The sequence below is a fragment of the Biomphalaria glabrata genome, chromosome 18 (genome assembly GCF_947242115.1).
Source record: "Biomphalaria glabrata chromosome 18, xgBioGlab47.1, whole genome shotgun sequence".
Classification (NCBI taxonomy): Eukaryota; Metazoa; Mollusca; class Gastropoda; family Planorbidae; genus Biomphalaria; species Biomphalaria glabrata.
This window is the reverse complement of record NC_074728.1, coordinates 23,954,042-23,968,775: the sequence shown is the minus strand read 5'-3', so window position 1 is coordinate 23,968,775 and position 14,734 is coordinate 23,954,042. Positions and strand designations below refer to the sequence as shown.

The 14,734-nt window shown below is 39.7% G+C and overlaps 2 protein-coding genes across 3 annotated transcripts in view; one reads left to right on the top strand and one right to left on the bottom strand.

Moving 5' to 3' along the window:
• LOC106053312 (collagen alpha-5(VI) chain-like) overlaps nucleotides 1-1,771 on the top strand; it is a 64,501-nt gene extending 62,730 nt beyond the window's left edge. For both annotated transcript variants that reach the window (XM_056016945.1, XM_056016944.1), the window contains exon 16: nucleotides 1,620-1,771. In XM_056016945.1, the coding sequence (XP_055872920.1) occupies nucleotides 1,620-1,750 (131 nt within the window). In that variant the 3' untranslated portion in view covers nucleotides 1,751-1,771. The remainder of the gene's footprint in view (nucleotides 1-1,619) is intronic.
• Nucleotides 1,772-5,589: 3,818 nt separating this feature from the next.
• Nucleotides 5,590-13,654, bottom strand: LOC129923908 (uncharacterized). The gene is made up of 4 exons (XM_056016958.1): nucleotides 13,584-13,654; nucleotides 10,563-10,712; nucleotides 8,442-8,618; nucleotides 5,590-5,871 (listed from the first exon to the last, which is right to left on the bottom strand). Exons 1-4 carry the CDS (start codon nucleotides 13,630-13,632, stop codon nucleotides 5,750-5,752), a joined length of 498 nt encoding a protein of 165 aa, XP_055872933.1. The 5' UTR covers nucleotides 13,633-13,654; the 3' UTR covers nucleotides 5,590-5,749.
• Nucleotides 13,655-14,734: the final 1,080 nt, after the last annotated feature.

Here is a 14,734-nt window from a genome sequence, read left to right as displayed (position 1 = left end):
ATCATATACTTGGATGTACTAATCCAAGTCTCTTTCTAATCTCAAACATAGAAGAGCTCTATGACTCTACGTCTACCTCTCATGGGCGCCCGCAGGGGGGGGGGTGCAAGATGGTGCATTTGCACCCCCTGGATTCTGAGTAGCACCATGAGATCGATTAAAATCTAAGTAGCAACTGAACAAATAGTGCTACCACTGGTGACTGAAGTACAGTTGTAGTAGACTAGCCTAGGCTTATCAAGAATTGATGACTGACCATGTACGTGCACCCTCTCTGAATTCTGAGTAGCCAAATTTTAGCCATTTTTTACTCATTCAAATTAATTAACTTCTGTTAGGGAAAAAAAACTTGACAAGTAGTGCTTCTACTGAATGAAGTTAATAAGGATACGTTTATATTGTAATAAACAAGAACAGGCTAATTTATAGTTCATGCCCGCCCATGTGCGCTTTATTATAGGCGTGCAACCAGTGGCGTAGCTTGGGTAGGAGGGAGAAGGGGGGAATTTGAAAATCCCCCGTGCCCCCACTTGAGAGTGGCCCCCAAATGAGTATTTCATATTAAATATTACGCAAAATAGTGGCCCCCAAAGAGGTCAATCCCTGGACCCCAAACGATGGAAAATACCTAGTTAGGCCCCTGCTTGCAACACAATACTCTTTCTAATGCACGCTAGTCGTGACGTTATCTATATATTTAGTAAAGGCCTAGAATATAATAAAAGGTGGTGTTGTTTTTTGTTGTTTTTTTTTTTTTTGGTCTTGGAGGAAAAATCCTTGCTAGCTGTCTTTCGATTTGATACAGATCTATGTGAAAGTTTCTTAAACAAGTCCCTCTGTACTGTCCATAACGGCGTTAGCATGGGCATCAATGTTTGTAGTGCCTATAGTATAACTTCATTGATAGGGACGTAAGCGTAGAGTTTAATGGCGTATCACATATACAATGACTTCAGTCCTTAATCATGAAGGAGTAGACAGAGTGTCAGAATAGCCAAACTCAAGACTTCCAAGCAGAGCGGTCTTGAGTTAGAATCTCGGTAAAGACTGGGCTTTTAAATTTCAGGAATTTTAGGACGCCCCTGAGTTCATCCCACTCTTACGCGGATAATAAAGGCTGTTGGTCGTTGTGCTGGGTACATCATCATCATGATCAAACTCCATTAGAGTGAGGGCTTGAGAGGCTCAAATCCTGTCTTGCAAAAGCCCTGGACAGAAACCCTGCTGTCTTGCGTAGCGCATAAATGTCGCCATACAGGTCGAGAATTTTGGGTTTCCCAGACCTGTCGAGACGGAGATCAGCAAGTCTGGGGGCAGTCAAACAGAACATGAGGCACGGTTTCCTCTTCTTTCCCGCAGCGGGGGGCCACCGTGAATCAAAATTTGGCCATAGCCGCGAGAAATATGAGCCAACAGGACAGTGGCCTGTCCTGCACTGTGCTATAATAGCTTGCTCAGGCCTGGGTACATGACATCCTCGTTAACCATCGGCCATAGAAATTGATGACTTTTGCGTCATCTGCGCTACACATCTTAGTTCCCTAAAGGTAGACTTTTTTTTTTATTGATCTGTTTATCTTATTCATTTTCTTATTGTTGCTTACTTTCTGTATTTGCAGGTGAAGGCGCCAACGGAACTAGAACTGAAAACTGTGCTTTATTTAATTACTATAAAAATTTTCTCGCAGTTGATGGAAACTGTAACTCGGTATTTCTATATCTATGTGAAAAATATTTTTTCAGTTTTTAAACCAATACAAACATTCAAGCAAAGCTCTATTGTCAATAAAATCGTTTTTTTTTTTTTTTTTGCCAAAAACTCTTTGATCTAAACCAGTGATTCCCAAAGTGGTCTCTATAGACACCCTGTGGTCTACGAAGACTTCCAAGGGGTCTACGAGAGTGGAAAAAAAAATGTTAATGGGGGTCAACGATAGCGGATCTCATTTTAGCGTGATCGGCGCCTATCTCGTCATGCTGTCTCCATAGAAACAAAAAAAAATAATATTTAAAAAAAAAATAGACGAATCGTTTATACTTACATTTCATTTATAAATATATAAATATATAAATATATAAATATATATATATATATATATATATATATATATATATATATATATATATATATATACGACTTAGACATCTGTGGAAAAATCACAACTGAATTTTATGATTTTAAAAAAAAATGCATAATTAGCCCAGCAAAGGTTCTTCTGAAAACTTGAAAACAACCGAATGGGTCTACGATACAAAAACGTTTGAGAACCACTGGTCTAAACGTAAGGGTAGGAAAAACTGAAAAAAAGTAAAAATTTTCTTATAAAACCCAATACTTTGGGGTGTTCTCCTATACATTTGAATTGTTCCATCTGAACGCATTTCCTTGTGTTAATCTAGTCGATTTCCTGGCGAATTCATGTATTCCCGTTTCATGTTCTAATGGTACTAGATTAGAAAAAGCACCTGTAAGAATTTGTCTTAGCATCTGAGGCATTTTACGTCTCGAGAGACGATCTTTTCCCTTTGCAACTTCTTGTGTGACTAAAGAGGCCAATCCTTGATACACAGCTGCGATCGCCGGTTGGGCATATGTAGTCACCAGGCGCCGTTGCATTTTCACCCTTCTTTCTGTTTCTGTTGTGTATGACATCTGCAATCCGTGACCCTTCCTTTATGCTCTCTCTCCATGTGGATCTGTCCAGTGCCACCTCTTCCCAGCTGCCAGTGTCGATTTTGAAGAGCTTCATGTCGCGTTTGCATACATCCGTATAACGTAAAAGTGGGCGACCAGCGGCTCTCCTGCCTTCTAATAGATCGCCATACAGGATGTCCAGTGGAAGTTGACCTACTGGCATTCTACGAACGTGGCCAAGCCAGGCGTCTGCTGCTGATAACAGAGCGGATGTCCTGGCATCCTGCTCTATGTAGCACTTGTCTTAGCATATGGAATAAGAAATGTGCCTTTAGCTTTGTGTCTAAGTGACTTAAACTTTGCTATGTCATTGTTTTCATGGGTGATTCAGGCTACATATTCCGTGCTTTGATGGCATTGTGAAGGAAGGAAAACTTGTAGGAATTCATCCTAGCATATGGAATAAGAAATGTGTATTTATCTTATGTGTTATTTTGAGTATTTAATTTTTTTTTGTGTTATTGCATTTGTAAATTAGGTTTAGGTTTATGTATTATGTATTATGTATTATGTAAAGTTGCCCTTTCAGACCTTGTCGTATATTGGTCAGAAAATGTAACGGTCATCTGTTTGACGGCGCGGTGGCTGGGCGGTGAAGCGCTTGGCTTCCAGATCGGTGACCCGGGTTATAATCCTGGTGAAGACTGGGTGTCACGGATGAATGTGTGTATGTATGTATAATCTATTTTTACAATCTGCGCGAATGACCGGAAGTGTGTTTTGTTGTCAGAGAGAGACCAGCGTGTGTGATATGCAGTAAAGCTGATTTAAGTTTATGTGTTCGATCTAGTGGTTTCATTGTTTTATTTCGTTAAACTGGAACTGAACCAGGGACACCTAGACGTATCGAGACCTGAGGTAGATTCTATAGAATTATTATTATAGTTATATAATAGGAAAGCCGTGACACTGGGATTTTTAATTTCGAGATCTTTGGGCGACTCTGAGTCCATCCAGCTGTAATGGGTATCCGATATTTCTTTTTTTTTATTGTGCTTTTAATATAAACATGTGACCAATGTTTCGTGAGCTTCAGCTTGAGGGCTGACACATCTCTGTTGGAGAATCATATACTTGGATATAATGGAAGTGTAGCAGCCACAACAGTACATTGTGTTGTTGTGTCAATACTTGAATTAGTTTCACTTGATGGAAGTTAAAATCAGTTTGTTAACAAATATTTCGTCACATTCGAAAAGAAATAAGTACAAACATCTAATACATATTAATTAAATGTAAGTTATATGTATGTATGTATGTGTGTGTGTATGTAGGTGTGTATGCGATTTTGTATGTATGAATGTATGTATAGATGTTAACATGTGTGTGCATGTATGTATGTATGTAAACTATGTGTGTATGTATAGATGTAACTATGTGTGTGTATGTATGTATATGTGTGTGTATGTAAGTGTATGTTGTGATGTTGCTTATTCAGGCTGCCTTGAAGTCAACCAATTACTCAGCAATCGTTTGGGTGTAATTGTTCGGGTGTATTCCGTGTAGTTAGACAACAATACATATAGAATAAGACAACACCTGTTTTAACAAGTGAAGAGATGTAGTCAACACTGATGAACAATTGTACATGGATTTATTCTGATAAAAGGCCACAGTAGAAGTCTCTGTCACTAAACACGTCGTTACCCTGGAGTGTTCTATCGCTAACTGATTTTCCGGTCTCTAACCCAACATATCCCAAACGTCACTAGTCCCGTTCAATATGCGTCTTCTATGGTGCGTCGCTAAATAACTAACCTATATAAATAAGGTGTCTAACAATGTATGTATGTATGTAAGTATGTATGTATACATGTATAGATGTATATATGTGTATGTAAGCATGTATGTATGTATGTAGGTAGGTAAATATGTCTGTTTGTATGTATGTAGGTAGTTAAATATGTATGTATTTAGGTAAATATGTATGTATGTATGTAGGTATGTAGGTAAATATGTATGTATGTATGTAAATATGTATGTAGGTAAATATGTATGTATGTATGTATGTAGGTAGGTAAATATGTATGTATGTAGGTAAATATGTATGTATGTATGTATGTAAATATGTATGTAGGTAAATATGTATGTATGTATGTATGTAGGTAAATATGTATGTATGTATGTATGTAGGTAAATATGTATGTATGTATGTATGTATGTATGTATGTAAATATGTATGTAGGTAAGTATGTATGTATGTATGTATGTAGGTAGGTAAATATGTATGTATGTATGTATGTAGGTAAATATGTATGTATGTATGTATGTAAATATGTATGTAGGTAAATATGTATGTATGTATGTAGGTAAATATGTATGTATGTATGTATGTAGGTAAATATGTATGTATGTAAGTAAATATGTATGTATGTATGTTTGTATGTGGCAAAATATATAGGTTGGAGCTGGGACTGCGTAGCCGTGGGATTCCTCATTAATGTTTGGACTCGAAGACAAGCCTTATTGATATTATTCAGTACTTTCAGAATAGTAATCAAAACGATCTGATCAATGTTGATAAAACTTGGCATAAATGTTCCTTAGATCATGGTGAAGACAATTCTGTATGTTTAATGTCCCTCCAATAATAGTGGGGAGGGGGGGGGCTTAAACTTTAAAAATAATTTAATTTGTCTTTATTAAAGAATGAAACTTTTTAACTTATAGGGTAAATCTGTTTTCGAAGGTATTCTATAATTGACGTGAAATGTCGACTTTCGGGTTTACACTCTTTTTTTTTTTGTGGGCAAAATTAAAAAAAAATGTTTAGGGAACATTCTCCTTGTTTGGCTCTGACCTACATCCAATCGAGTACATTAGAAATAAACATAAAAAGGCCCGCAGGCCACGGTTCATATCCTACTGATTAAAAATAAAGCAACACAAACATTGTTAATATCACTTAAGCGTGTTTAATCAATAAATCTGATAAAGTATACTTTTGCTATCTTTAAAAATGTGCAATCAATTGAGAAGCCAAATGCTACCGACTTGGTGTGCTATTTATTATCTAGATAAAGGTGACGCTCGATTGATTTCATTCAGTAGATTTTATTTCCTGACTTCACAAATTGCGGCGGCGGAGAAGGCACACTTTGTCATGATGATGCTTTGAGGCATTGCTACAAACATTCCACAATTAAATTCTTCTCCTTCGCATATCTCTCTAGGACCTTACACCAAAAAACAAAAAAAAAAACATTTTAAAAAATATATATTTAAGAAAATAAGACGATACCTCCATTACACAACTTAAAATATAATCAAATATAAAAAAAAAAGTTAATTCAATCCGGGTATTGAGCATGTAATTTTGACAACGTCAGGTGCGCGATAGTAGGTCAAAGTAGTTACCTATACGTCCGACTTAAATTCGTAATTTTGGGGGGATTATTTATTATTGATATTATTATTACATGGACATCTAGATCTAATAACATACCTGGACTTCTGATTTAATAAAATGTATATTAGATTTACGTAAAAACTATAAGTAAACTTAGATAGTCTTTCAATAAACTTGCATAAACTTTAAATGTACTCAGTGCAATAGGCCTGACTAAGCCATGTTTTTTTTTTCTTCTTTTTAAATTATTATTATTGAATAGACACGCACTAACCATGAGTTATATCAATTATATGAAGACCCACCAATAGTGAACGAAATAAAAAAGAACAGACTACGTTGGGCAGGTCACCTTGAAAGAATGTCAGACAACAGAGGGGCGAAAATTGTATACAGGCAAAAACCAAAAGGCAGGCGACCCAAAGGCAGACCCCGAATGCGATGGATACATGACGTGGAAGCAGATCTGAAGCAGCTTGGGGTTAGGGCGTGGAGAGGAAAGGCCCAGGAGAGATCGGAATGGAAGGATGTGTTAAAGCAGGCCAGAGCCCTCCATGGGCTGTAGCGCCACTGGGATGGATGGATGGATGGATGGATGGATGGATGGATAGTACTAATGATAGGCTTTCAAACTAGACTTAGAAGACGATGAGCAATTTTTTTTATAGAACGTTAATTGGTTAACTCTTTCTCTCCGTAATTATTTACCACATTCTGGTGGAATCAACGCTGGTATCTAAGACTAAGACTAAGACTAAGACTAAGACTGCTTTATTGATCCTTACGGAAATTTGTTGTGATTACAAGGACTCGTTTCTCATATAAAGACAACACAACAGAAAAATACACATAAATACAACAGACAACATAAAGAGTTCATTCAGCGACTACACACAGGTATCTTGGTGCATTTCATGTTCCCTGATCAATGAGTGGAGGTGATAGAGTCTGACCGAGTGAGGTACGAACGAGTTTTTGTACCGCTCCGTTCTTGTTTTGATTGACAGCAGTCGCCCACTTCGCGACGACCTGGCGTAGTTCTGATGGAGCGGGTGGCCGTTGTCTTCCAAGATTTTTTCGATTTTTCTTAGGCACGTTTGTTCAGTTAGGAGAGAAAGAGTTAAACTACTGGCAGTTGTTGTTGGCCTCCGTCAGTCTGTTTGTTTGTTTGACATGTTTCGGATGTTCCTTCAGAGTTGAAAATAATTACTTCCTGGTCCAAACCTCCCGCAGGACGACGGGGGAAGGGAGCGGGCATCGATAAATCTGAACGACAGTACAGCGCGCAAACAGCACGACCAGGCAGCCATCGTAGAGCGACTTTGGTTCTTCTCGTACACTTTTACATGTGGCTGTGGAGCCCTATTTTGGTCTAGCAGTACACAACGGCTACCCCCCCCCCACCCCCCGTTGATTTATTCCTAGGCTTATATCTGCTTCTACTTATCCTGGTGCTGTACCCTGAAGGAAGCTCTGAGGACCTTGTAATGTGAATATAGAGATTTCAGTTAACAGTTGAGACAATGCAGTTGAGTTGTCGTCCTTTGCGACCTTTGTATTGACAATGCTGAAAGATTTTGATAACCTGCTTGTTAAGCCAATACTATTTATGGAGTAGAGACCTGGAGAACCACCATCACCACCATGAAAAAAAATCCAGGTATTCATCAATACCTGCCTGAGGAGGATTCTTATGATCCGCAGGCCAGACAAGATCTTGAATGGGGAACTGTGGCAAAGAACAAAGCAGCAGCCCATTGAAGTAGATATCCTTCAGAGACGCTGGAGATGGATAGGTCACACCCTTCGCAAGCCTGCACCCAACATAACAAGGCGAGCCATGACCTGGAACCCTCGAGGAAAGAGGAAGAGTGGACGGCCCAGATATACATTGCGCCGCGAATTGGAAGCAGATGCCAAGCAGATGGGCAAGACATGGGGACAGCTGGAGATACTCGCCCAGTACCGAGACGCCTGGAGGAAGCTGGTTGGTGGCCTATGCCCCAGAAGGGACCACAGGCATAGGCAGGCACTGGCTAAAGGAAAACAATCGTTTGACGGGAAGTAAACACAATTTACAATAACAATGGTATTGATAAAAGCAAAGTACCCCTAACAGACCTTGTGGTCAATAGGGCTGATGATGTCAAGATCATCTGTGGCCTGCGGTTAACGAGGGTGTCATGTGGCCTGCACAACGACCAAACACCTTACTTTCTCCAACTAATGTCAGGTATCCATTAGAGCTGGGTGGACTCAGAGGGGCTCTAAAGGTCCCGAAAGTTAAAATCCCAGTCTTCACCAGGATTCGAACCTGGGGCCCACCGGTTCAGAAGCCAAGCCATTTTTTTTTACTGGAATCGATAGAAAAATATAATAGAAGGATCATTTCCTTACCGTTGAAGTCGTCAAAGACAGACATATTCAGAATTGGCTTTCCATCATCATGCCAGATGTAGACCCCTTCTTGTTGTAAATCGTCAAGGCCTATCCAGTAGTATCCGTAATACAAATAACGAAAAAAAATTCTTCTTTCGTCCACATTTTTAAACGTTGCCAAGAATGCTCCTAAGCCTGTTCAAACAGAAGGACACATTTAAAGTAATCTGTCAAAGAAAATGTAATGCAGTTGATCAGTTATGTATTTTTTTTTTAAATTTTATTGCTATATATTGCTATAAATATTGGAAAAAAAAAAGATGTAAAAAAAAAAACTAATTTTGACCAATAGCTAACAGGACTTGAACTCTTTTTCTCCTAATAGACGATACCATCGTTGATTTGGCCTCATTAATCTAAATTAGATTTTATAAACTTGACTTTGTGTTATATAAAAAGAGCATGCCTTCCCCTTAAATTCTATACCAAAATAAAACATTTTCTGATAACAAACGAGAAATTATTCAAGCTTAACCATAACAGGGGAAAAAATACTAACAAAATGAAGAATTCTATCAAAACGTGGACAATAATTACGGAGATAAAGAGTTAAAAGGGGCATCAGTTTTGGGTGCTGAATAGTGTCAGAAGTTTCAAATACTTCGAAGCTATTGTCTCAGATGAGGGAACGAAACCTAAACTACAGGCCCGAATTGCACAGTCCACAGCAGCCCTTTCAAAACTTAAAATAATATGGAAAGACAAGGGCTTAGCCCTCGGCACCAAAATCAGACTGATGCGCTCCCTGGTCATGGCCACATATATATGCTTGAGAGTCTTGGATGCTGATTGCAGACAGAACGGCTTTGTTCAGGCAGGCTTACACGCCTAGAGCTCGAAAAGCCTTCGGCTCAGCTCTTTTGACAATCACACTGTCTTGCTTCTTGACTACGTTACACACAATCACACGCAGATACACATACGGACTCACGCAGATACACACACAGACTCACGCAGATACACACACAGACTCACGCAGATACACATACAGATTCACGCAGATACACACACAGACTCACTCAGATACACACAGATTCACGCAGATACACACACAGACTCACGCAGACACACACACACTCACGCAGATACACACACAGACTCACGCAGACACACACAGACTCACGCAGATACACACACAGACTCACGCAGATACACACACAGACACACGCAGACACACACAGACTCACGCAGATACACACATAGACACACACACAGATTCACGCAGATACACACAGGGACTCAGGCAGATACACACACAGACTCACGCAGATACACACACAGATTCACGCAGATACACACACAGACACACACACAGATTCACGCAGATACACACAGGGACTCAGGTAGATACACACACAGACTCACGCAGATACACACATAGACACACACACAGATTCACGCAGATACACAAAGGGACTCAGGCAGATACACACACAGACTCACGCAAATACACACACAGACTCACGCAGATACACACACAGACTCACGCAGATACACACACAGACACACGCAGACACACACAGACTCACGCAGATACACACATAGACACACACACAGATTCACGCAGATACACACAGGGACTCAGGCAGATACACACACAGACTCACGCAGATACACACACAGATTCACGCAGATACACACACAGACACACACACAGATTCACGCAGATACACACAGGGACTCAGGCAGATACACACACAGACTCACGCAGATACACACATAGACACACACACAGATTCACGCAGATACACACAGGGACTCAGGCAGATACACACACAGACTCACGCAAATACACACACAGACTCACGCAGATACACACACAGATTCACGCAGATACACACACAGACACACACACAGATTCACGCAGATACACACAGGGACTCAGGCAGATACACACACAGACTCACGCAAATACACACACAGACTCACGCAGATACACACACAGATTCACGCAGATACACACACAGACTTACGCGGATACACACAGACTTACGCGGATGCACACACAGACACATGCAAATACACACACACACAGACTCATGCAGACACACACACACACACGCAGAGAAAGTAAGACACCTTCACATTCCTTTTTAGCAGTTTCAAAATTGAAACCACTTCCTCGCCAATTTAGACATTTCTTTGCTTTTCCATACTGCTGTATTCTAAAACCAGGATGTTTCCTGCAGTTGACATCAAGTGGTGATATTGTGGGTTCGGCGCCCCAAACTGAAATAGACATAAACATGATAACAAGCAGATAACCCAACCTACGACTCGAGAGTCATTTCCGCCCTTGGAGCTTTGCTATCCAACCCTTGGCGCTTTGCTATATGTCTCTTGGCGCTTTGCTATCTGTCTCTTGGCGCTTTGCTATCTGTCTCTTGGCGCTTTGCTATCTGTCTCTTGGCGCTTCGCTATCTGTCTCTTGGCGCTTCGCTATCTGTCTATGGGCGCTTTGCTATCCAACCCTTGGCGCTTTTCAATCTGTCTCTTGGCGCTTTGCTATCTGTCTCTTGGCGCTTTGCTATCTGTCTCTTGGCGTTTTGCTAAATGTCTCTCTATCTGTCTATGGGCGCTTTGCGATCTGTCTCTTGGCGCTTTGCTATCTGTCTATGGGCGCTTTGCTATCCAACCCTTGGCGCTTTGCTATATGTCTCTTGGTGCTTTGCTATATGTCTCTTGGCGCTTTGCTATCTGTCTCTTGGCGCTTTGCTATCTGTCTCTTGGCGCTTCGCTAACTGTCTATGGGCGGTTTGCTATCCAACCCTTGGCGCTTTTCAATCTGTCTCTTGGCGCTTTGCTATCTGTCTCTTGGCGCTTCGCTATCTGTCTATGGGCGCTTTGCTATCTGTCTCTTGGCGCTTTGCAATCTGTCTCTTGGCGCTTCGCTATCTGTCTCTTGGCGCTTCGCTATCTGTCTATGGGCGCTTTGCTATATGTCTCTTGGCGCTTTGCAATCTGTCTCTTGGCGCTTCGCTATCTGACTCTTGGCGTTTTGCTAAATGTCTCTTGGCGCTTCAAAACTACTGATTAGAGCACATGACGAACCGAAAGAGACCATGTGACACATTCTGTTTTCTAAACGGTGTTCCTAAGGCCTGAACAGGTGTTCAGCGAACTATAGGCCTAATTAAGTAGTAGGCCTACACATGAATTATAAAGTAAATGCAGAAAAATAAATTAAAACAGGGGCGTAGCTAGAGTTTAGTGATCATGGGGCTTGACCTCTTAAGCAGGGCCGGACCTAATAAATGCGGGGCCCTACGCGAAACAGATTAATCGGGGCCCAGTCTGCGTAGGGATAAGAATAATAAGTGAAAATTAAGATTTGTGTCAGAAAGTAAATCAGTCTTCGTATTGCATTTTTATTAAATGAAATCCGACAATGCCGATTTTTTTAAAAATCGTGCGTAGCATTGGCGTTTTCCATATTGAATAACACCCCAAAATGACAATTCGTCTATTTCTCAGGAGATCTTTTATGAGAGTACAGGAGATTTTAATAATTTCATATTTCCAGAGAAGTCCACGTTATAAGTTATAATGTTATTACAAAGTTATTATATATAATAATTTACACCTAGAAATAAGCGAGGGCTATGAAAGTGAGGGGCCCATTGCGGCCGCATATGTTGCAGTGGCCTAAGACCGGCTCTGCTCATTCGACATCATGAAATGAGATAATAGCGTAATATTTAAAATAACAACAATTTCGGACACTCATTTGGGATCCCTCTCGACTGGGTGCCCCGGTGGGATTTTCAAATTCCCCCCCACCATAGTTACGCCACTGAATTACAATTTGATTTTATTAGTTCTTCTCGGTAACGGAAGTTTTTTTTCTTCTTCATAGCAATATCAGTGTGACTTTCGAACTGATCTAGATTCTGACTCTATATTGAAATATAGATACGGAGATCAACCATTTATTGAGTTGGTCTGTAGAGTACCAGAATATTTCAAACAAGCTGTTGGATAATTAAGCGCAGAAGGATTTTTTTTTATTAGACTGCAACAAAGTCAAAGTTTAAACAAAAATATACTTTTTAAAAAACAAAAAGCTTGTATTAATCATAGCTGTATCAATTAGTCCCGAATCAGTCATGTATTTAAATGTGTAATAGGTCTAGACTAACAATAAAAAAGCATAAAAAAAATAGGAGGGAACGACCTCAAGGCTCAAGCCTCCTCAAGCCGACATTGTAACCACTTTGCTAGTGAAGCTCTTATAAATATAGAAGATTGTATTGTTATGTATTGTTTCTACAGTCCCTTTGTATTTTAAGTCTGCGTTCACTAAGACTCCTACGCGACTTATAAAGGGGACTAATTCAGCTTATACCACCACTTCAGTCAAGTACAAATTCGTTTCCCTGTTCGAGATACCAAACAAAATAATTAATTACCAATAGTTATTAAAGCAATTGTTGTTGTTAATTGATTCATTTTTGGGCAGGATAAAGAAATAATTGTGCAAAATTGTAGATCGATCCGAGATTGAGTGTGGGAGAATTACCAGACAGAAGGATGGCTGCCTGGTCGTGCGGTTTGCACGCTGGACTGTCGTTCAGATTTATCGATGCTCCCGGGTTCAAACCCTGCCCGCTCCCATCCCCCGTCATTCTGCGGGAGGTTTGGACTAGGAAGTAAACTATCTTCAACTCTGAAGGAACATCCGAAACATGTAAAACATTTAACAAACATTTTACAAACAAACATTTTACAAACAAACATTTTTTTACAAACGGAAAGGAAATAAGCTTTGTAAAAAAAAAGTCTTTAAACATGTTTAATATTTGAATCTAAAACCGTTTTATTAATCATCTGAATCACAACCATTAAGCATAAATTCAGTGGCGTCGCTATGGTAAGGGATCCCCAAAGGAGTTTTCAATTTTTTATTAGCACTTAATAGTAAATATTACGCCAATGTACCATGTGATGATGTTGAATTTCAAATTCAGGGGTCCGTAAAGAGGCCGGGCCCCCCTGGCCCCCCAAAATCCCTTGCAACGCCACTGCATAAATGTCCAAAAGGTGTGCAAATAAAAAGTTCCAGACGTCATTATTAGTTAATTAAACTAGGTCTCAACTTACCCAAAAATGTCAGCACCAAAAAGCTAAGCAATGGTCGGGCTAAATGCATGGTAGGACCTGGGCTAAATATATATATATATATCTACAAATAAAACCATAAATTATAACAAACATGAATATATTAGCATTACCCACTAGCTACGCCCGTTTATTTGTTTCCAGGCTATATATATATATATATATATATATTTTTTTTTTGCAATGGAACAACCCCCCCCGCCCCCCCCCCCCCTTCTGTTTTTTTCTTACTTATATCTTGGACCGGCCCTTAAGTTTAGGATACCTCAGCTTTTTAGCTTTTGACTTCAGTTGTCGAGCTGTTTACATCCTAGGAATCCTTGGGCTTTTGCCTCTTTTCTTTGCCTCTTTTTGGGGGCTATCGGCCTCTTTATTGGGCTTTTTTTTTTTTTTTTTTTTTTTTTATAACAAAAAGATGCATATTTTATTAGTAAGCGTACAAGAGAAATAGTTACATTTTAAAATACAGTGATGGCAAAACATAGCAATGCAAATAGTTACATCTAGGTTGTCATAATATTTTAACGTTTTAAATTGCTTTGTATATGGCGTTATTTTTTCCAGTAGCATACTTTTAGCAATTAGTCTGATTTGATATGCGCCTTATGATCCTATGTTTCAAGTGCTTATATCGAAATATTTGATGGAATCTGTGATATTTTTGGGGGCTGGGGCCCTTTTGACTTTTTACATCCTGCAAATCGTAATGCTTACATAATACTTTGGTTGTGGCTCCCCCATCTTTTTATTTTTACAATAAAACTGTCCCCATGTCAGCAATCCCTCTGCATCATTTTACCCCTAAATAAAATGTTAATAAAATTAGTTTACCTCGATTAAAGAAAAAGAGCGTTCTGTAGAGTCCTAAACATTGAAAAACCATTATATATATATAATATATATATATATGGCTCTACATCAGGGGTTCTCAACCTGTAGGTCGCGACCCCTTGAGGGGTCGATTGACGATTTGTCAGGAGTCGCCTAAGACCATCGAAAATATGGATTGTATTTAGTGTATTCTTCTATTGCTGTGTATGTTATGGGGGGGGGGGGGTCGCGGCAGAGTGGGGGATAGTAAAAAGGGGTCGCCGAGCTTAAAAGGTTGAGAACCGCTGCTCTACATAAATAAA

Excerpts from the sequence above, each read along its gene's own strand:
- LOC129923908 (XM_056016958.1), bottom strand. The coding sequence starts at position 13,632 with ATGCATTTAGCCCGACCATTGCTTAGCTTTTTGGTGCTGACATTTTTG. Across the intron at positions 10,713-13,583 it reads TTTGGTGCTGACATTTTTGG|TTTGGGGCGCCGAACCCACA; the intron begins GTAAGTTGAGAC and ends TGTCTATTTCAG. Across the intron at positions 8,619-10,562 it reads TGCTAAAAAGGAATGTGAAG|GCTTAGGAGCATTCTTGGCA; the intron begins GTGTCTTACTTT and ends CTGTTTGAACAG.